This window comes from Callorhinchus milii, unplaced genomic scaffold (assembly GCF_018977255.1).
Source record: "Callorhinchus milii isolate IMCB2004 unplaced genomic scaffold, IMCB_Cmil_1.0 Scaffold97, whole genome shotgun sequence".
Taxonomy (NCBI): Eukaryota; Metazoa; Chordata; class Chondrichthyes; order Chimaeriformes; family Callorhinchidae; genus Callorhinchus; species Callorhinchus milii.
In genome coordinates, this window is record NW_024704838.1 from 153655 (window position 1) to 177295 (window position 23641).

General features: G+C 45.8%; 1 protein-coding gene across 4 annotated transcripts; it reads right to left on the reverse strand.

The window, feature by feature from the left end:
* Positions 1–1495: 1495 nt before the first annotated feature.
* LOC103173722 (NACHT, LRR and PYD domains-containing protein 12-like) lies at positions 1496–19271 on the reverse strand. 4 transcript variants are annotated; one of them, XM_042345791.1, is made up of 8 exons: positions 19217–19271; positions 14762–15247; positions 12408–12574; positions 11779–11950; positions 11603–11668; positions 10780–10841; positions 8722–10442; positions 1496–1525 (listed from the first exon to the last, which is right to left on the reverse strand). In XM_042345791.1, the coding sequence occupies exons 2-7, from the start codon at positions 15054–15056 to the stop codon at positions 8949–8951; spliced, it is 2256 nt and encodes a 751-aa protein (XP_042201725.1). In that variant the 5' UTR covers positions 15057–15247; positions 19217–19271; the 3' UTR covers positions 1496–1525; positions 8722–8948. The 4 variants fall into 4 exon arrangements, with proteins under 4 accessions (XP_042201725.1, XP_042201724.1, XP_042201726.1 ...); XM_042345790.1 differs by having other exon boundaries at positions 14762–15316; positions 19217–19258; XM_042345792.1 differs by lacking the exon at positions 19217–19271 and having other exon boundaries at positions 8722–10211; positions 10425–10442; positions 14762–15527.
* Positions 19272–23641: the final 4370 nt, after the last annotated feature.

Genomic DNA, 23641 nt, shown 5'->3' on the forward strand with positions numbered 1-23641 from the left:
CTCGGGCGAGGATGGAATGATTGGGTCGGCGAGGGTGTGAGTGATGGGGTCGGGCGAGGGTTTGAGTGATGAGGCCGGACGAGGGTGGGGGTGATGGGGTCGAGCGAGGGTGTGAGTAATGGCGTCGGGGAGCCTGGTGTGTGAGAGGACACGAGCTGCATAATTTTGGATGCTCTGCAGCTTGTGACGGGAAGAGTTGGGAACACACACAAACACAGACACAATCGCACACACTCACAGGAACATACAAAAATACACACAAAAACAAGATTACATTTGTATAGCGCCTTTCACGTCGGGAAACTTCCCAACTTGCTGACACACACAAAAACACTCACAAAGGCATACACAAACACAAAGACACATATATGCACAAATATGCACACAAAGGACAGACGCCCACAATTACACACAGAGAGCACACAAACACACATATACACAAAACCCACAGAAAAACACAGACAGAGACAGACACACACAGAGATATATGAGACACACACAGACACACTCTAAATCACACGCACAAACACACACACAAACAAATGAACACACACTCAAACAAGCACACACAGAAAAACACGCACACTGATACAAACACTCACAAAAACACAGCCACACATACAGGCACAGGCACACATGCACCCAGACACGCAATCAGACACACAGACACACAAACACATAATATTTGATGCGTTAATGTTAAAGTGTGTTTTAAGAATACAAAATAATTGTCGTCATGGATTAATATTAAAGTGTGTTCCAAGAATATAGAATATAATGCAAAGGCTGCAAAGCTCAGTAACTGAAGGCAGTATCCAAAACAATGGCAACATAAGGTCAGGACGTACAATGACACAAAAAGTCTGTTTACACTTACACACTGGCCGAAGGGACTGATCAGGAGAGAATAAATGTAGTTAAAAGGAGAATTGAAATATATTATGAATAAAACCATCTAAGGAGTTTTTTTCTTGAAAGAGAAAGCTTTGGCTGGAGTTTTTAAGCCGTCTTTAAACAAAGGTGTGTTAGATATCTCTCGGGAACGGTAGCGGAGCAGTGCGAGACACGACCAGGGATGTGACAGGAATACGGTCGGCAAAGTTTTGTGTCTTGTGTATTATTTTATTGTTTCATTTCTTTGTCTGTTACCTGCTGTCTTGACCTGAATAAAGTGACTGAACTCAACTAATTGGTAAACTGGAATCGGATCATTGTAAAATTGTTGGAGATAGTTGCAAATGTTTCTAACAACAGATACACACACACAGACACACACACATTAATACATGTTGAGAGTTTGATGTAAAATATGACTTGTGGCCTCACACTATCACACCGATTCCTGTCCCAATATTCAGCCGCACTGATCAGACAGTCACAATAAATACATTGAGATATTGGAGTCATTCAGACTCTGGAGACACAGTGCGTTACTTACCACAGACTCTGTATTTTACACTCCGGGATCCTCAGAGCCTCACACAGTCGCTTCACTCCACAATCTCCCAGATTATTGCTCCCCAGCCTGGACACAGAGACACAAACACAGGGAATATAGTGTAACAACACCATATTCATTGACATGTATATACAGGAACTTTTCACGTGGGGACCAAGTGCCAACGCTCAGGGACCAGGGTCAGACACACCTGCGCATGTGCTCAAACATCACAGTCTCTATCTTTCTCTCAGTCTTTCTCCCTCTCTCTCTCTCACAATCGTTCCCTCTCTCGCTCCATCTCTCTCTCTCACTCTATCATTCTCTATCTCTCAGGCTCTCTGAGGCTGTCCCACAGTTTCTCTCTCACTCTGTGTCTCTGAGTCACTTTATCTCTCAGTCTCTCTCTCTTTCGCTCAGTCTCTCTCTCGTTCTCTCTCTCACTGTCTCGGTCTCTATCTCTCAGGCTCTTTGAGGCTGTCCCTAAGTCGCTCTCTCACTCTGTGTCTCTGAGTCACTTTCTCTCTGAGCCTCTCTCTCAGTCTGTTTCTCTGTCTCTCCCGCAGTTTCTCCCGAACTCTCTCTCTCTCTCTCTCTCTCTCTCTCTCTCTCTCTCTCTCTCTCTCTCTCTCTCTCTCTCAGTCACTCTGTATCTGTTTCCCCCACAAAACACACATTTGCTACACTTTAAAATATATTTTCTTTCAGTCTCTCTCCCTCTCTCTGAATCTTTCTCTCTCTCTTTCTCTCAGTCTGCCAAGCCTCTGTCCTTCAATCTATCTCTCTCTCTCAATCGCTTTCTCAGTCTTTCTCTCTCGAGCTGTGTCAACTCTCTAAGACTATGTTCGCTCTCTAATATATCTATCTCTCCCTCTCTCTCTGTCCCTCTTGGTCTCTCTTTCACAGCCTCTCTCACAGTCTCGCCCTCTACCTCTCCCTCAGTCTCTCTCTCTCTCTCTCTCTCTCTCCCTCTCTCTCTCATTCTCGCCCTTAAGTCGCTCTCTCTCTCTTTCTCCCGTTCTATCTCTTTCACAGTCTCTCTCAAAGTCTCTCCCTCTCCCTCAGTCTCTCTCTCTCTCTCTCTCAATCTCGCTCTCTCAGTCTCTCTCTCTCACGCTGTCTCTCTCAATCTCTCTTTCTCTCAGTCTCTCAGACTATCGTTCTCTATCGGTGTCTCTCCGTACCCTTTTCCGTCTCTCTCTCACATTCTCTCTCACTCTGTGTTTCTGAGTCACTTTCTCTCTCAGTGCCTCTCTGACTCTTTCTCCATCTTTCTTTCTGCCTTTCTTTCTCACTCTTTCGCTCTCTTTGTCAGTGTCTCTCACTGACTCTCTGTTTCTCTCTTCTCTCTGTCTTTCTCTCTCTCGCAGTAACTCTCTCTGTCAACCACAAAACACAATGTCACTACACTTTAATATATCTCCCTCAGTCTCGCTCTCTCTGCATTTTTCTCTCTGTCATTTTTTCTCTGTCTCTCGATCTGTTTTTTCTCTCATTTGGTCTCTGGCTTTTATCTCTGTGTTTCTTTCAGTATGTATCTCTCTGTATCCCTCTTGGTTTCTTTCGCCCAGTCTCCCTCTGGTTCTGTTTCTCTTCTTCATTCTCTCTCGAACTCAGTCACTCTCTCTCAGTCTCACTCTCTACGTTTCACTCTCTATCAGTTTCTGTCTTCGAGCCTCGCTCTTCCTTTCTCTCACTCAGTCTCTTTTAAATATCTGTCTCCCTCATTCTCTCTTTCTGTCTCTGTCCCTCAGTCACTCTTGCAAAAAAGTCACTACACGATATATTTCTTCACCGCTAGTCTATCATTCAGTCTCTCACTCGCTCTCAGTCTATTTCTCAATCTCGCTTCTCTCTTAGTCTCTCTCACAGTCTCTCACGAAATGTTTTTTTCAAGGGATTATTAACCTGGAAAAGTGATCTGCAAATCGTCTAACAAACGGATTGTGACTGACTGCGAGGCAAACAGACACGAGTGGAATAAGGAAACATCCGTAAGGTTTTGCTCTGTCAGGAATCACCCCCAGGCCCTCTCGCCAGCGAGGCGAGGGCTCTAACCACTCAGCTACAGGGCTCAGCCTGCAGTGTGTGAGCAGACACAGACTAACTCAGGGCTAAAGCTATGTAGACTTTATTCTGAGTGATGTTTTTGCACAGACGTTTTGATTGTAAAGATATCAATAAAAAACTACCTCAAGACATGATTTTTCAACAAAAAATATTTGTGTCTGGGAGCTAAAGCCAGTTGGGAATATGAATGGAATCATTGACCTGAGTGAGATTATCGTCTCAGGATCAAGGAGGAATCCCCAACATCATACATTTCTGAGCCGGAAAGGTTGCAGTAGTGCGCGCCCACACACACAAAAAAACACACACACAAAACGCAAACAGACACGCATGCACACACACATACAAAAACAAACATACACCGTGGGACCAGGGTCAGACACACCCGTACATGCAAATTGTTTCTGTCCCTCACAGTCTCGATCTTGCTCTACATCTCTCTCTCACTCACTCACTCACTCACTCACTCACTCACTCACTCACTCTCTCTCTCTCAGTCTCCCTCTCTGTCTCTTAATCTCTCTCAGTCTCTCTCTCCAGGTCTCTCTCTCTCAGTCTCTTTCTCAACAACAACAACAACAAGAAAAACAACAAGATTCCATTTATTGAGCGCCGTTTACGTCAGGAGGACGTCCCAAGTCGCTGTACAGTTAGGTCAGGACCCGAGCAAGGGGGAATTGGTCAGGGTGAGGGGAGGGAATGGAGTGAGCGAGGCGTGGGTAGAGATTTGAGAGAGGAGCTGAAGTCACGGTCAAAGTGAAAGGTCTTGAGACCGGCCTTGAAGGAGGAAAGGGAGGAGGCAAGGCAAAGGCACTGGGGGATAGAGCTCCAGATTCTCGGGACTGAGAGGCTGAAGGCCCGACCACCGATGGTAGGGCGGTTGGGGCGGGGAATGTGGAGCAGACCGGAGCCAGAGGAACGGAGGGTACGGGCAGGTAGGTAGGGGGATAGTAGGTTGGAGAGGTAGGTGGGAGCAAGGCCGTGAATGGTTTTGTAGGTGAGGATAAGGATCTTGAAATCGATCCTCTGGGGGTTGGGGAGCCAGTGGAGGCGAGCGAGGGTGGGAGTGATGTGGTCACGGTGTCTGGTGCGGGACAGTACACGAGCTGCAGAGTTGTGAATGACCTGCAGTGTGGAGGGAGGGCCGGGAAGGCCGCGAGGAGAGAGTTCCCATAGTCCAGCCTTGAGGTGATAAAGGCGTGGACCAGAGTTTCAGCCGCGTGAGGGGTGAGGTAATACCGTAGTCTGGCGACATTCCGAAGGTGATGGAAGGCGGTGCCCGTTGTGGCGCGGATATGAGGGAGGAAGGACAGCTCAGGGTCCAACAGAACCCCAAGGTTCCTGACTGTCTTTGCGAGGTGGAGAGTGCGGCCTTGGATGCTGATGCTGTCAGCGCCTGAAAATCCGCAGTCGGCATATATAATATGTCAAACATAATATATTCCCTCCCACTCTCTCTTTCTAACTGAGTCTCCATCTCTGTCTCTCTAAGTCACTCTCTCTGCCCTTCAATCGCTCTCTTTCAATCTCTCTCTCACTCTGTCTCTTTTTCTCCCAATCTAACTCTCAGAGTCAATCTCCCTCTCTCTCTCACTCTTTCTCAGTCTCTGTCTCTGTCTCTGTCTCTCTCTCTCTCTCTCTCACAGTCTCTACCTCTCATTCTATTTCAGACTTTCTCTCAGTCTATCACTCAAACTGTGTCCCTCACTTTCTCCCTCAGGCTCTCTCTCAGTCTCGTTATCTCACTCTCTCTCTCTCTCTCTCTCTCAATATCTCTTTTTTCTCTCTCTGACTCTCCCACAAATCACAACGTAAGTACACCATAAATATAGCTCCACTCCCGGTCTCTCTCAGTCCATTTCTATCAGTAAATCTATCTGGCTCTCTCTCAGTCTCTTTTTCTATCTGTCTGTCTCTCTTTCTCTCTGTCTCGCAGTCAGTCACTTCTCTCTCCTAGTGTCTCTCTCATTCTCTCTGTCTCACAATCTCCCACTCTGACTCTCCCACAAAACACGAAGTCCATACACTTTATAATATATGTTCTCTCACAGTCTCTTTCTCTGCCTCTCTCTCTCTCTCTCTCTCTCTCACAGGAAGACCCTCCCTCGCTATCTCTTTCTCCCGGCCTCTCTGAGGCTCTCGCTCAGTCTTTCTCTCACTCTGTGTCTATCACTTTCTCTCTCATTCTCTCTCAGAATTTCTTTCTGTGTCTCTCCCGTAGTTTCTCCCTTTCTCACTTTTCCAGGTCAATAATCGTTATCTCTCTCTCGCTCTCTCTCCGTTACTCCAAAAAAACAATCAATACACTTTAAAATATTTTCTCTCACAGTCTCTATCTCAGTTTTTTCTCTATGTCCCCCCACTCCTCTCTCTCCCTTATTCTGTCTCGTTCTCAGTCAATTTCTCATAGTCTCTCTATCAGTATTTCTGTCTCAGTCTCTCTCTCTCCCTTTCTCTTACAGTTCTCTCAGTCTCTATATCTCTCAGACTCTCTTTTTGTCTTTTCCGCAAAACACAGTCAGTACAGTTTGTAATATGTTTTCTGGACGGTCTATCTCAGTTTTTCTCAATCTGTCTATCTCTCCCAATTTAGTTCTCTCTCTCGCAGTCACTCTGTCGCACTCTTTCTTCTGTCTGTCGCTTTCCCTTTCTCTCTCAGTTTGCCTCTCCCAGTTTTTCTCTCCCAGTCTCTCACGCTATCTGTCCCTTGCTCTATGTTTCGCTCACTCAGTCTCTCTCCCAATCTCTCTCTAAGTCTCTCGCTCTTTTTCTCTGATTCTCATTCTCTCCCACCGCCTTGCTGTCTGTCTCTCAATATCCCTTTCTGCCTCTCTCTCTGACTGTCAGTCTATCGCTCGCTGATTCTCTCCTTCTCTTTCAGTGTCTCTCCAAATCTCTCTCTCTCTCTATCTGTCTCTGTCTTTCTTTCATTTAGTCTCTCTCTCAATCTGTCTGATTATCTCTCACATTCTCTTGCTGAATCAAAACACACAGATACTACAAGTTATATTTCCTCTCACAGTCTCTCCCTTTCTCTCAGTCTGTTTATCTATTTGTCTCCTTATCAGTCTCTTTCTCTCGTAGTCTTTCTCTCAGTCTCTCTCTCACAGTCTGTCTCACTATCTTTCCCACAAAACACACAGTCACTACAGTTTGAAATATATTTCCTCCATAGTCTCTATCAGTCTCTCTCTCTCTGTATCTCTCCCAGTCTCTTTCTTTCTTTCCCGTAGTCATTGTCTCTCAGTCTATCTCTCTCCTTCTGTCCTTCACGTTCTCTTTCTCTTTCACAGTTTCTCTCTCTCTCAGTATCCGTTTCTATCTATGTCCCTCTCTCTCTCTCTCTCTCTCTCAGTTTCTCTCTCGCAGTGCCTCTCCCCTTTTCTCGCTCTCTCTCTCTCTCGGTATATCGCTCTATCTTTCTCTCACTCAGTCGCTCCCTTGTTATCTTTCTCAATCTCTCTCGCTCTCTCTCCCTCGGTATCTTTTTCTGCCCAACTCTCTCTCTCATTCTCTATCTCCCTTTCTCAGTCTTGTTCTTTCTCGTAGTCACTCTCTCCCTCAGTCTCTCCTGCTTTCGGAGTCTGCGAGAGAGAGAAGCAAATGTGTTGTGACTGTCTTTTGGGGGAAAGATGGAGAGAGAGACTCATTGGAAGAGGCAGAGGCAGACTGAGTTTGAGATAGAGACTGCGGTAAAAGCAAGCGACGGAAAGGGAGACTGAGATAGAATGAGAGAGAAAGAGACGAGGAGAAAGACTGACAGCGAAAGAGAGAGAAAGCCAATGAAAGGCAGATATCCATTTTGTTTTGTGTGAAAGACACACAGAGCGACAGAAAGACTGCGATAGAGGAGGGGGGGGGAGAGAATGAGCGAGAATATATATATGTGTGTGTGTAGCGAAACTGTGTTTATGGGAGTGACAGAGAGACTTAAACTGTGAGGCAGCCAGAGACTGCAAGAGAGACTGAAAGAGAGAGTGAGAGACACCGAGAACGACGGAAAGAGAGAGTGAGAGAGACAGAGTGAGAGACTGACCACAAAAGAGATTGACAGAGAATATATTATAAAGTGTGGTGACTGTGTGTTTTGTGGGAGAGACAGAGAAACACAACCGTTTGTGGAGGCAAAGTTTAGCTGGTGTGAGAGATAGTACCTTATAAAAATAATAATAAGCCGTGCATTTATTAAAGCACCTTATCTGGACAAGACGTTTTAACATGCTGGGCTGCTGGGTCTACAAGCAGTGGGATCTCCCCGAAGCCTGGTCCTGGCAGCAGCAGTTTACGCTGGGTCTTTTCCAGCAGTACTGTAACCCTCAGTCAGTCTGAGTGAGGCTAATGTTGTGGCATCTGCCAGCCCGGCCTGTAATCACTGGGATCAGGGTAGTGGTTATGTCTCTACTCTCTCATTCTTCACATACTGTGAGCCCCAGACTCGGGAAAGAGAATCTCTGTGGCCGGGAGATCTCAGTAGCTGCAAATGGAGACTCTTCACCAGGGCCAGGGGAGCCCACACCTGTCTACTGATGTCAGGCTGAGGGAGTTGTGTTCGCTGTGAACCATATTGTATCAGTGTTATAACATTGTACTGGAGAGCGTGTGCGGCTGGCCCTGGATAAATGGGATGGCCAATCCCTCGGGAGGTCCCATCGCCCTGGAATGCAGTACTTGGGGAGTTGCTGCCGCCGGGAGGAGAGGACAAAGGAATCCTCCGGCCTAACCACATGGTTAGTCCTGGCGTCAGAGTTGGGGGTAAGCTGAGAGGGTCAGAGGTTAGAAGGATTTCCGTGTATCAGAGACTGTGTGGTCAAGAGAACCATCTACTCTATGAATAAACAGAAACCACTGACTGGCAACTCTGAGCGCTCTCTGCACTGTCTGACCCGGGATCTCATTGCAATATATTTAATAAAGTGTGTATTCCAGTCTAGAGTCAGGAACGAATCCCAATAACATCAGCAATCTGGAAATGTCACCGAAGTGCTCAGGGTATTGAGCAGCCAGGAGTGTAGCGGAATGTCATTCATTCACCTCCCAATACACCAGGGCAGGATTGTAGTGTGTGACGGCCATCACAGTGTCACACACTTTCTCTCCTGCTGTGTGATACCATTCTTCCATTGTTCAGCTGGTGTTCAAGGTCAGTAACATCCTGGAGAATGGCTTTGAATCAAAAATAATAGGTATATGATTTACACACAGATTAATCTTACCGCAACTCCTGACACTTGTGCAGAGCAGGAACCCACTGGAGACCCCCATCCTGAATGTAGCAGCTCCTCAAATCCAGTTGTTTTACTGTGTCACACAGTGCAATGGTCTGAGACACCAAAACACAATCTATCGGTGTCAGTCTCAATGCTTTCCCTGGAGAGGAGTCACCAAATGTCAGTGTGTGGTCAGAGCCCAGTGTGAGCTGTGCCAGGGCTTGATTCTGAGACTAAAACAGGTAGTGGAGTAAGTTACGCAGCTTCCTTTTCCCAGTGACAGTGTCTGTGTCTCTGACCTGAGCTTTAATCTTCTCCTTCAGCCAATCGATCACCGCGTAGGTTTTTTGATGAACAAATGGCCCCAGAAACTCCTCCAGTGGCTGAGCTGCCCGTGGGGAGGAGAGACCCGCAACAAAGCGCAGGAATATCTCAAACCGGCCGTCCTCTTTACTGTGAGCTTGATAAAAGTAATCCCGAATACCTTCTGGATTCGGAAACAGGAACTGAGCGAGTGCGGCTACAAACTCCTGGATGGTGAGGTGCGGAAATGTGTAGACCACGCTGTTCTCTGAAGACTCTCTCTCCACAAGTTCCATGAGAAAGCCAGAGAGGAACTGGGAAGGCTGGAGGTTATATTTGATCAGATCTTCATCATTAAATACAATGTTTCTCTGGGAGACACCAGTGAAGGCCATCTCACCAATCTTCAACATTACATTACGGGAGCTTTCCATCTTGACGCTGTGAAGTGTTAGGATGTGATAAATATAATAGAAGAGTTGTGTAATTGTCTTAGGAACTTGTTGTTTGTTGCTGTGTTTCTGTATAAAGAAGGGACCCAGAGACAGAGCGAGGATCCAGCAGTAGGACGGGTTATAGCACATGGTGAGCAGGAGCTCGTTTTCCTCCACGTGGCTGTAAACAGCAGCCGCCACCTCCTGATCTTCAAAGAACGTTTGAAAATATTCCTTCCTCTCTTGACCCACAAATCCCAGGATTTCAGCCCAGACACTGACCTGAGCCTTTGCCAGTAAATATAATGCAGTGGGGCGGCTGGTCACCAGCACTGAGCAGCCTGGCAGCAGCTTTTTCTGTATTAAACTGTACACAATGCCGCACACTTTACAGCAGAATTTAGGGTCTGTGCACCTGCGCTGAGGCTCTGTGTCTCTCCGACTATCAGCGAAATTAATCCTTGCCCCGAATTCATCCAAACCATCCAATATAAAGAGTAATCTCTCTGGGAGTTTCCACAGCTCTTCCAGAACATCCCTGAGGTATGGATACTGCTCCACGATCAGGCGGTTTAGGGTTATTTTGTTGTGTAGTTTGTTTAGGTCTCGAAATTTAAAAACAAATACAAAGTGAAACTGAGGATAGATTTTGCCTGTGGCCCAGTCATGAACAATCTTCTGCACCATGGTTGTTTTTCCAATCCCCGCCACTCCACTCACTACTGCCGAAGTCCCTGTGGGAGAGTCAGATCCGCTTCCCTGGGAGGAAGTTAAATGACTTCGGTTTGAGAAGCTGCTGTGGAACAGTTTATCAGTTCTTATTTTTTCCAGCTCTCCCCGGAGTTGCTTCTGTCTCCATTCCTCGTGGTCTCTGCCTCTCGCCAGCAGCTCATGTTCTACCAGTTTGCGGTGACGGAGATCTGAAATGATTGTTAACTCCGTGTAGCGATCAACCAACTGAAACGTACTCACCTTCTCCTGTATCAGGATAATAATAATAATAATAATAATAATAATCCTTGCATTTGATATAGCGCTTTTCACGTCGGGAGGACGTCCCAAAGCGCTTCACAGAAGACACTGTAAAGTGAATTGACTGTATATTTGTGGGCGAACGCGGCAGCCAATTGCGCACAGCAATGTCCCACAAACAGTCGTAGATTGAAAATGACCAATTTAATTATTGTTTTTGGTTTTTTTGGAGGGATTATTATTAGGCGTGTGGAGTAAGGAAACTTGCCCAAGCTTTCGCCCTGCCTGGAATTGAACTCAGGTCTCTCACCTGCAAAGCGAGTGCTCTAACCACTGAGCTACAGGACTCCAGGATGGTCTTCACTTCCAGTTTCTCACATTGTTTGTGTAACGTGTCCTTGTGCAGTCCCTGAATCGCTTCATGTCGAACATTAAATAATCATAAAGTAAATAGAAGCATTAGTGAGCAATATTGAACAATAATACTTAGATTCAGTGGAAGGCCTTTCAAAGCAGGAGGACTGCCCAAAATGCTGCACTAGCTTAACTCTAGCGTGAAGTAGCTGTTTTTTGTTGGCAAACACAGCTGCTAATTTGTGCACAGTGATGGCCCACAAGCCTATATTCAGTGAGTCACCAAATTTATTTGATAGATTTTCCCCACGAAACCGGGGTGACAAACTCTATTCTCTTTTCGTATAGTATCGCTGGGTTTTTAATGTCCACCTGAAAAGGGAGACACGACCTCGGTTTGATATCCCAATGGTGGCATTTGCGTCAATGCAACACATCCCAGAATTACCCTAGAGTGCCAAATAGTCCTGTTGATGTGAAATTGAACAACTTCTGACTGCAAGTCAAAGGAACAACAACTGAGCCAGGCAAACAAGGGTTAAACAATGTGAATTGCATTCAAAGCATGGACATTTTCAGGCCATTATATGACGGCTGATTTATTGTGAGAAAAATCATACCAAAGCAATATTTGCCTAAATAATGTAAGAATCCAATGAGGATCATTCCCCTCCCTCCTCATCTGCCTCTGTGTCTGCCTACTACCCTTTCTCCTCCTCTCCTCCTCATTTGAGTTTTCTGAAAATCACCAAGTAAATGGAAAAGTGTTAAACTGTTTATTTCGAAAGTGATTGACTGGTTTGACTGTTGTCACTGTCACATACCTATCATATCACTGGGGAAGTCTGGTATACTTCGGTCCATCGTCACCTCATTCACTAGACTGGCACCTGTTTGAATAGAGTTAATATTAGTAGTTTGAATGAACGTTTTCTCAATACTATTTGAGTAAAATGTGTAACGCACCACAGAATGGAATCAGAGTGTCATCGCACATTACCTTGTTCCTGTATTTCAGTCATGATTTTGTTCGGTTTGGGCAAAGTTTGCCTCATTTTCACAAAGGATTCCCACATCACTATATTGGACTGGGAACCTTTCCCCATCACCATGTTCAGAAGAAGTTTTGAGCTTTGTCTCTTCCGCCCACTGTGTGTGAGCTCCGTGAGTTTCTGAAGAGAGTGAGCATTAATATATTGAAGATGGAGTGAAACATGAACAGTGACGGTGATCAACATTACCCAGACCAATTGATGGCTTAGCTGGATTTGCTATATCTTCCCTCCACAAACTGCTCTCCTCAGTGACTATGCCTTTGATCATCTTCCCGCCCATTTCCTTCCCAAATCCAGCTCGGGCTCTACCTTCCAACTGTCAGTGCCACGAGACTCCCTCACCACGTGAACGGTGCTATTTAAACGCTCTATAACCAGACAATTATTACACTGTGCAGTGCTGCTCCACTACAAGCATACAGTGCATGGCCTGCATTACAACATAACTGGTTGGTTAAGCTTTGATAGCCATTCTGCTGATTTTCTGATAACAGCAGCACATGAGCCGTGCAGACAGGCACAGACTTGCTGAGCTTTTAACAAATGACAGGGAAACCTCCCGACTCAAACCTACTTTGTGCTCCTGGGGGCTTAAACATTCATTCTGTGTTAGCCTTGAGCTGATGTCCTCCACGCCTTCCTCAATGGCCTGTTCCAATCTGTCTCGGTAGAAATTTGTCAGTCGGTGCAGCTGGTACCCGTTGTACAGGGCCAGCGTCTCAGTGAATAAGGTATTTGAACCTGTTGGCAACCAATAAAACATTAGTTAGATATGATTTTACTTGTATTCTCTCGAAACGTATTTCAGGAAATATTACCAAGTTTACTGTTGCAAACGCCCAGTATAATCCAACGTCCATTGGCCAAAAACACTAATTAGTAGCTACCATCCGACAGCTGGCAGCCTGGATCATTTAATATCATTCTTGCTCCTGAGACAGAAGGTTGTGGGTTCAAGCTCCACATCAGGACTTTGACCAATTAGACCAGCCTGACAATACACTGCAAGACTCCCTTCTGTTTCTTTGCCCATTACCTTAATCTGTGTCCCCTGGTAACCGATCCATCCGCCAGCGGAAACAGTTATACCCTCTCTATTCCATCAGAACCCATCATAATTTTGAACACATTTATTACATCTATTAAGTTGAACTTATTAAAGCCAGTGTCAGAATTTTGCCGGGTCATAACCTTTCACTGCAATGCGGGTCACTGCTGGGTTATCCTGCACTGCTGAACTGCCATCTTTCATAATAGGCACTAAACCAAAGTCCCATTTGCTGCTGCTTTGATGGTTGTTAAAGACAAGTGAGTGGCTTCCGGTATCCTGGATAAATAATTACCAAATGATATTGGTCTCTCACTCCATGGCTGTTTGAGGGAGATTGTAGATAGGTTATTTTCACCTTATCCCACAAGACTCACTGTCGCTTTGGGATGTATTCCTGACATGAAAGTCCATAACAAGAATGATTTTTATTACATGAAATGGAGCTATATCAAATCGAGGACTACTCATAATATCTTTACTGTGTTTATACCAATACCACTCGAACATTCCCTGTGTCTCGACGAGAGTTGTATTCAATGCCATAGCTTGCAGATTGCCAAGCGCTATGTCTATGGGAAACCTAAAGTCTATGTTGTGTGTCGCTGCTATAGTTTAACAAAAAACCCGCATAGCTAAAACTATTCAGAACATTGAACTGAAGCGCCCATTGTTTGTCCCGCTGGGACCACTCATCAACTTGCATTGACACAGTGCCCTTCACGCTCATCCTTTCAATTGTGGAAAGAGGGAGCAAGGAGAAGGCTTTGCGGGACAGGGTTCCAGAGCTTTGTGGCATAGTGGCTGAAGGCACGGCCACCGATGGTGGAGCAGAGTGGTCGAGAGACGAAGAGGAGGCCAGAGCCAGTCGAGCGGAGGCAGCGGGTGGTGGAATTAGGGTTGAGCAAGTCAGAAGGGAAGGGAATGCAAGGGCATGTCGGGATTTGGAAATGAGCGAGAAACTTCAAGTTGATCTGTTCGGAAATATGGAGCCAGTGCAGCCTGGCAAAAACTGGGGTGATGAGGCTCCACAGCTTTGGATGGGTTAGTAACCGGATGGTGGAGTTGATTGAATAGTGTGTACAGTGGAACTTGGGAGACCAATAGGCAGGCCATTTGAAATGTTCAGGCGGGAAGTGGCAAAGGCGTGGATGAGGTTTTGGCTGCTGGGGGTGTGAAGTACGGACAGTGGCGGGCAATTTGGCAAAGGAGGAAAAAAACGGTCCTGGTCAGCGAACGGATGTGGGGGAGAAATGAAAGCTGTGGATCGAACCTAATGCCGAGGTTGCGCACGGGTTTAATGATTTTGAAGGAGATACCGCGGAGGTTGGACCTGGAGGAAAGAAGACATTGGCGGGAGCCAAAGAGTATGGCTTCCGTCTTGCTGAAGTTCAGCTGCAGGAAGTTTCAGCTTATCCAGGTGGCTGTCAAACAAGTTGATAATAGATTTGCGGACTGGGAGACGCAGGTGGAAGAGAATGAGGAGGCCGGGAAGTAGAATTGAATGTCATCCGCATACATGTTGGCTGTATCCATTCTACCCATAAGTGCTTTTGGTATACATTGTTAACAGGAGTTGATTTCGAATGATCCATTCCGTCAGGACTGTTTTCCCACTGCAAGACCTAACCATGTGCCAGGCTGACTGTTCTGCTATCTCCATGGGTTTGGTTCATTAACCGTCCAACATGTCCCCGATCTTCCACTACAGAATTTGGGAGCTGGTTCAACCCAAATAGACAACAAAACAACATCAACAGTGTTACATTTTATAGCGCCTTTTACGTCAGGAGGACGTCTCATTGACTGATCTACCAGTTCTAAGGCTTGTGAGATAAACGTGTGTGTTTGTGTGGAAATGTTTTTAATGAATATTTTACCTTTATCCGTTATCATCTCTTTAAGACTTTCCTCAAAGTCAGGTAAAGCGAAGACATTGCCTGTTGGTGTTTTGACGGGTGTCTGATCCATGCCGCAGATCATCGCATCGCCCTCTGCATTTACAATCGAATCAGTGCCCAGGGAGGCTATCTCACTCGATCCACACAAAGTGGTGAAACAGTGGTTGAGATTTGCAACCATATTACAATGTAGTTGGGCAACTCCAGATGTGCTCGCTGTATCATTCCCCCCAGATGTGGGTTTGTTTTGTTGTGGTGATCGTGACCATTTCATTGATTCATCAGGTTTGTCGTGTCTCGGTGTTTCAGAGTTCTGTTTCCTCTTTCCCTACAATGTTCCTACGTGGCGTTTCATGGCTGCAAAGTGCAGCCAAGATGTCAGCGAATTTTGCGACTTGTGTTGAGCCTTTGTTATGTTTCTTGTAGAGCAACTGTTAGAAGGCTAACAGGGAATCCAGACGTGATCTATCAGAGAATAACTTCAGGTTAGCATTTCCAATGGGCTGTCCTTCTGTGTCGAATTTGATATTTATCCTGCAATTAAGTAAGTTGTAAGTCATGGTGCAATCACAATCCAACCACATCCAGATTTCTTACTAAAATACAGTTGGCATAAATATACTAACTTTTCTTGCATTTATTTTCTTTCAAGTTTGGAGGATATCTCAAAACACTTCCCCATTTATTGTGATTTGTCATGGATTTGTATTTTGAAGGTGAATGCTTAAGCCAATTTCATAGAATCATAGCATTATACACTACAGAACGAGGCCAATTGGCCCATCGTGTCTGTTAGACTCTCTGAAAAGAGATACCCAAATCAGTTCTCATTCCCTCGCTCTCCCCCATAGATCTGCAAACTTTTCCTCCCCAAATAAATATCTACTTCTCTCTTAAAAGCGTTTTATCTAATCGGTTTCCACCACCTTTTCAGGCAATGCATTACAGATACGAACAACTCGCTACGTGAAAACAATTCTCCTCACCAATGTTCTTTTAACAACTATTTTAAATCGGTGTCCCAAAATGCATCACTTCACATTTCTCCTCATTAAACTTCATCTGCCACGTATCTGCCCATTTACCAGTCTTGTTATGTCCTCTTGCAGTCTGCTACAATCCTCATCACCGTTTACCACTTTCCATAGCTTAGTATCACCTGCAGGTTTGGGAAGTGTACACGCTATACCCAAGTCTACGTCATTTACATACATGAAAAACAGCAGTGGTCCCAAAGCCGACCTCTTGGGGACACCACTGTCACTTCCCTCCTGTCAGAAAAACAACCGTTCTCCATCGCACTCTGCTTTCTGTCTTCCAGACAGTTCTCTAACCCTTTATTACTTCAATAATAAAGCTTCAATTTTGCTTACAAGTCCCTTATGCGGCACCTTTTGAAAATCCATATACACTACATCAGCTGCACTACTTTTAACCAACTTCTCCGATTCTTCATCAAAAATCTCTCTCAAGTTTGTTAGACACCATATGCCTTGAACAAACCCATGTTGGCTGTCGTTTATTAACCCGTAATTTTCTTCGTGAAATTTTGTATTTTCCCGGATTATAGTCTATAGATATTTCCCCACTACTGACATCAGCGTGACTAGCCTTGGTTTATCCTTCTTCCTTGCATTTACTCTCACTGCACACTTCCCCAGCACAGCTCCATATCACTAACGCTGACACACACACATTTCCCCAACTCAACACCATGTCACCAACGCTGACACATACACACACACACAAACTTTACTAGCTGAGCCACATGGTGTCCTAAAGAAGCCTCACACATGCACTTCACCAGCTCAGCACCATTGTATCCTCACCAAAACGGACTCACACATGTTTCGCCCTTGAGCACCATATCAACAACACTGACACACACCCATTTTACCAACTCAGCACCATAATCACAAACATAGACACACGCACATTTCACCAGCTCAATAAAATGGTACGTGAAAACATTAACAATAGCTGTGCCATTTGAAGGTAAGTTGTGGTTGTTCTTCATTTTCTTGAACCATTGCCGGAGTCCTCCGTTTATCTGAGTGCTGGCAGATCCTTGCTCAGTAAATCTTTACAAGTCCTGCCCATGTCACCAGCACTGACACACACACTGCACCAGCTTAGCACCCTGTAACCAACACTGACAGACACAACAACAACAACAATAAAATGATCCTGATAGAGCGCCTTTTGCATCGGGAGGAAGTCCCAAGGCGCTGGACAGTCTGGGGTCTGGAAACTGCACCAGCCACACTTCACCAGACTTCACATACATTTCACCAGCCAGGCTGTCACATGATGGAGCTGCAAATCACACATCACTCGATGCCATTGGTGGCCATGCCTACAGTTCCTATGCCCTTGACTTGGGTCCTCTCTCCCGCTAGTAATCCTTTTCTACTTTGCTTTCTGTTGCTGAGCCCGCCTCAAATTCTAGTATTGTGTACTTTTCCAGCCCTCCCTCTGCCTCTCAGCATCTAGACTTCGTGTCATCCAGCAGCTCATCTTCCTGCCTCACACAAACACATGCAACCATCATCAAGTCTCCTTTCTGAGACTTCTACTTTGCCCCATCCAAATGCTCAACTTTGGTGACACAATCCAGATACATTGCTTGCAGTTCCACAGGCTGCAGAGGAAACCCAACTTTACCCACCACTCTCGACTCCAGGATCATTGCTTATCTGACAAATTACCTGTAAGACATCAGGTGCTGATGGATCTCTATCTTTCTTCAGTTTAATGTTGTCCACACCAGCTTGACTCCTTTCGGTATCTACTCACTACAGGTATTGACGGCATTAATCTACAACAACCCTAAATTCAGTTTAACTGGCCAACGGGAAGCAACATTGTCGTATCCCACCATTAATTATGCATTATTCCATGGCTCACGTTCCATTTTGGCTTTCGCTCATCTCCGCAATATTTCTTGCGTCCAGCAGTACATCTATAAATCAAACGTTATCAACGCCAACAACCAATGTTGCGTTTCTTTACTCTGAATTGATGTGGTGGCTCCAGCAAGAGTAGTTTCTGATTACGAGAGAGAATGATGTATAACCGCTCTAAAGATTACACAATCGTAAACATTTAAACATAGCTCTTCTCTTTGGCTGTTTGTCTTAATGGTAATCGAATGAATATTTTGGATTTCACAAAAAAAATGTGTTCATTAAATCCACGGCTGCCTCCAGGTTTCTTCAATAGCATTAAACTTTCACGAACTACAAAACAAAGCTTTGCGTTTATATCGCGCTGCTCAAAATGGTGGCATTTCCAAGCGCTTAAAAGATGCAGTAAATTTATTGCTTTATTTCGGCCACAATCAGAGCTAATGATGTTTGAGGCAGATTCCTGATTGATTTTAAGATCACATTAGATACCTATCTAAATGGAGTGAACTATCTAAAATAGATTTTGGAAAAGAGCAATGCAAATGGGACTGAAAGGATTGGCATAAAAGCAGCCAACCCAGCCATCCTTCTTCTGTGCTGCATATCTCGATGTTTCTGTATTTGTGGGTGTGGCACAAAAGATTGGATTTAGGGTTTTTCTAAAAGAAACCAATCAGTAAAAGAAGAAAAAAACATATTGGAGACGCCCGTTTCTTATATTATGTTAAATATTGTGAATTTTCTCTTTTCCCTCTCACGCACTCTCTCTGACCTCTCTCAGTCATTCGCTCACCCTTCTCGCTCTGTCTCACAGACTCTCATTCCTCCTCTCAATTCCACTCTCTCTCTATCCCCCCTTCTCACACTCACGCCTGTCCCTCCACTCACTCTCTCTTTCCCCTCTCACAGCCTCTCTGTCTCCTCTCTCTCGATAACTCACTCCCCCTCTTCTCGCTCATCTCTTTCACCAACACTCGCTCCTCCCATAATCTCAGTCACTTTCTCTCTCTCTGCCTTTTCCCTCTGTCTCCATGTCTGTTTCTTTCTCTTACCGGCTCAAATCTTTCTCACTCTCTCACCCGTTTCCATGAATCACTTTTCCCCTGAATTCTCATTCACATTCTCACACACACTCTTACTCTTAATAAATCTCACTCCCTCTCTGACATTATGTCACTCACTGCCACTCTCTTATCACTTTGCTTCCGCCCACTCTTTCCTTCGCTGTCTCTCTTTTTTCTCTTACACCCATCTTCCCTCTACTGCTTTCTCTACCCCTCTCCACCCCTGTAACACACAGGTTTCTTCTCACACTCTCAATCACTCACACGTTGTTCTCTCTCTCTCTCTCTCTGCCTCTCTGTTTCTTACACTCATCCACACTCGCTCTCTATTTCTCTCTTCCCCATTTCTGTCGATCATTCTTCCCTCGCACACTCTCTCTCTCTTCTCATTCCAAGTTCTGAAACCTGAAATAACTTTAGTGTTTTATTTCAGCCACAATCAGAGCAAATGAGAGACTCACCGTCTTATCTCCCCGCTGACTGGGCTGCGGTTCCTGCCTTTGGTTCCCGAGCCTCTTAGCGATGTGGCTTCAGTGTTCTAGGCTGTAAAGGTATTAACACACCTTGGTCGGAGTCCGGTAGGTAATGCCTGGCAATAAACCAGATATCTAGCACTCAGCCTCGCCCTGTTCCCTAGGAGATTTTCTCACAAACCGAAAGCTTACCTGATGTAAAGATACCACTCGTCGGACTTTAGTGCCTAAAGCATCAATTTAAGATAGTTAGCAAGTTGGCAAATGGGAGTTTGGAGAATTTGTTTTGTTGCACAGTTGGTTGTTGGGTTACGGTAAGTCCTGGAGGGAGTGGTGTTTGAGCCAGAATCCATATTGGCTTTGAAAACATATCTAGATATCGATCGAAAAAGAGTAAACTATCTAAAATGGATTTGCGAACAGAGCAGGGAAATGAGACTGAAAGGATTGTTATAAAGGTGCCATCGTATTCACCATAAGCTGAGCAATTTTTTCGGTGCTGTATATTTGTGTGGGTTTTTTGTTTGTGAGTGTGGTACAAACGTTTGGCTTTATGGGGTTTTCGAGCAACTAAACGGGAAAGGCATAAATAAACTTATTAGACACGCCAATTTTTTTTAATACTGTGGTAAATGTTGCGGATTTTCTCACCCGTTTTCTCCCTTTCCGCTTACACTCTCTCTGCGTCCTCTCTCAGTCACTCTCTCCCCACTCTCCGTTTGTTTCTCTCATACATTCCTTCCCTCTCTCAGTTACTCTATCTCACACACCCTTTCTCCGCGCACGACATCACTCCTCTCACACCCTCTTTCCCCTCTCACACTTTCTCTATCTCCCCTCTCTCTATCACTCACTCCCTCTCTTCACTCTCCTCTTGTGCAAACACGTTCCCCTCTCACACGCTTGATCATTCTCTTTCACTCGCTGTCTCTGCTTTCTCCTTCTGTGTCTCTGTTTCTTACTCTCGACCCACACCCATCCCCGTCCGTTTTTCTCTTTCACTCCATCCACCCTTTCTGTCAATCACTCTCGTCCTCATTTTTCACTCACGCTCTCACACTCTGCCTCTCTTCTATCAGTCTCTGTATCAATCAGTCTGTCTCCCCTTCTATCAAGCACTCACTCATTGCCTCTCTATCACCTTTTTTGTTTCTCCCACTCCCTAAACCTCTCAGTTTCATTCTCTCAGCCAACACTAACTATCTCTCTCTCTACTCCATGTCCATTCACCCCTCTCCCCCCACTGTCACTCTCATTTCTTACTCACACTCTTCCCCACATACACTCTCTTCTCTCATTCTCTCTCAAACATTCTCGCTCACCGACCATCTCCCCCACTCTCACACACACTCCGTCTCACAATTTCAGTCACTCACTGCTTTCTCCATTTCTCTGTGTATCTGTTTCTGACATGACCACACTCTCTCTGATACACTCTCGCCCATTTCTGTAAATTGGGCAATCTCTCATATCTCAGGCTCACTCTTGCTTTCTCCTCTATCCTCTTATTGTTTCTCAATTTATAATAATCCCTCTAAAACTAAAAACAATAATTAAAATTGGTAATTTTCAATCTACGACTGTTTGTGGGACATTGCTGTGCGCAATTGGCTGCCGCGTTCGCCCACAAATATACAGTCAATTCACTTTACAGTGTGTTCTGTGAAGCGCTTTGGGACGTTCTCCCGACGTGAAAAGCGCTATATCAAATGCAAGGATTATTATTATTATTATTATTATTTATCTCGTTTCACTTCTCTCTCGCATTCTGTCAAGTGCGCTGTGATTTTACGCTGCATGTGTTGCACTATATAAAGTATCTGTTGTTATCTAAGTTAATACAACAAGAAGATTCGTGACGAGATCTGGTAATTATCCATTTCAGAGTGTGTCACTAATAAAGCTCGTCTCCGGAACCGTACAGTCTGATACAGACCAAGAGTAGTTGGGAATCTGTTTTCCCATCCATCATCAGCCCAACAGCAGCGTGACTTTGCCACCATCCACTTCAAATTGTCCTTTGATTCATTTTAACAACTCTCCCATTTTAGAGCATCCACTGTGCTCTGTATCTAATCTCCTGATCCTTATCTTTGAACCTTGCTCGTGTAGCAGTCAGTGAAACCTTATCATTGCCAGTATGCTATGTTGCCTTTTATGGATATTTTCTGTTAATGTAACTTTGGGTTGGGCTCCGGACTTGGGATCAGGAAGTTAGTCAACAACATGAGCACGATTTTATCAAAAATCATTTCCACTTGTGGTGAAAGAGAAAGAAAATGGCGGCATTCATTCCGTTAGATTGTAAACTGAAACATAATTGAATCTTATTTCTTGCAGCGTAAAAGAAAGTGAGAACCATTCAAGTTTCCCTTTGGTCTATTTCAGTAACCTGCCCATTCCGAGCATCCACTAACTCAATGTGCTCCAATCTACTGCTCCTGCTCTTTGAACCTCATTTGTGTAATAGTCAATTAAACGTTGTCAACGCTAACAAGCAATGTTGTCTTTATATATAATTTCTGCTAATATAACTGTCGGTTGGCTCTGGACTTGGGACGAGGAATTTCGCAAGAATTTGATTGAATTGTTTCAAAGTCAATTGCACAAGAAGCATCTTAACAACACTCCTTTCTACCTGTGGGGAAAGAGAAACAAGTTGGTGCCACTCAGTCGGGAAGATTAAAATCAAGCATCATGTCTGATTTCTCACATGATGAAAGCAAGTGAGCAACTTTTAGAAAGGTCCAGAATCTTCCCCAGATTCACACTGGACTGAAAGGCCGAATTAGAGGGATGATTTATACGCCAGCGTTCGATAAGCTGAGGAGCTTCAGCCACGAACAGTGACGTCCCAGTGATCACAACAACAACAACAACAAGATTCCATTTATAAAGCGCCTTTCACGTCATGAGGACGTCCCAAGGCGCTGCACAGTTGGGTCATGCCCCGAGCAGTGGGAATATGGTCAGGGGAGGGGAGGGAGCGAGGAGGGGGGAAATGGTCAGGGTGAGGGGAGGGAAGCGAGGGAGCGAGAAGGGGAAGAGAGTCGAGAGGGGAGCTGAAGGCTCGGTCAAAGAGAAAGGTTTTGAGACCGGCCTTGAAGGAGGAAAGGGAGGAAGCAAGGCGAAGGCACTGGGGGATGGAGTTCCAGAGCCTCGGGGCTGAGAGGCTGAAGGCCCGACCACCGATGGTAGGGCGGTTGGGGCGGGGGACGTGGAGCAGACCGGAGCCAGAGGAACGGAGGGTACGGGCAGGTAGGTAGGGGGATAGTAGGTTGGAGAGGTAGGAGGGAGCAAGGCCTTGTAGGTGAGGATGAGGATCTTGAAATCAATCCTCTGGGGGATGGGGAGCCAGTGGAGGCGAGCGAGGGTGGGAGTGATGTGGTCCCGAAGCCTGGTGCGGGACAGTACACGAGCTGCAGAGTTCTGAATGACCTGCAGCTTGTGGAGGGAGGTGGCGGGAAGGCCGGCGAGGAGAGAGTTCCCATAGTCCAGCCTTGAGGTGACAAAGGCGTGAACCAGGGTTTCAGCAGCGTGAGGGGTGAGGTAGTGCCGTAGTCTGGCGATGTTCCGGAGGTGATGGAAGGCGGTGCCAGTTGTGGTGCGGATGTGAGGGAGAAAGGACAGCTCAGGGTCGAACAAAACGCCGAGGTTCCTGACTGGCTTTGAGAGGTGGAGAGTGCAGCCTTGGATGCTGATGGTGTCAGCGCCTGAGGTGCGGAGGCGCTGACGTGAGCCAATCAGGAGGGCCTCGGTTTTTCGCACGTTGAGCTGAAGAAAGTTGTCTCTCGTCCAGGACTCGATGTCGGACAGGCAGCTGTCAGGACATCGGTGGTCGTGGAGTTGAGAGTAGAGGAGGAAAGGTAGAGTTGGGTGTCATCCGCATACATGTGGAAGTTAACTCCATGTCTGCGGATGATGTCACCAAGGGGGAGCATATAGAGGGTGAAGAGGAGGGGACCGAGGACAGAGCCCTGAGGGACACCACATGAGACAGTACGGGGGGTGGAGGAGAAGCCATTCGTCGAGACAAAGTGAAGACGGTGAGAAAGGTACGACCTAAACCATTCAAGGACAGTGCCTTGAAGGTTGAGGTGGGAGGACAAGCGGTGGAGTAGGATAGCGTGGTCGACCGTATCGAATGCTGCCGATAGGTCGAGGAGGACGAGGAGACAGAGGGAGCCCTGGTCACAGATGGTCAGGATATCATTGGTGACCTTGACCAGGGCAGTTTCTGTGCTATGGGCAGCACGGAAACCTGACTGAAGGGGTTCGAAAAGAGAATGGGTGGAAAGGAAAGAGCGCAGTTGGGAGGCGACAACTCTTTCCAAGACCTTGGAGAGAAAGGGGAGGTTGGAGATGGGCCGGTAGCTTGATAGCTGCGACGCATCAAGGGAGGGTTTTTTCAGG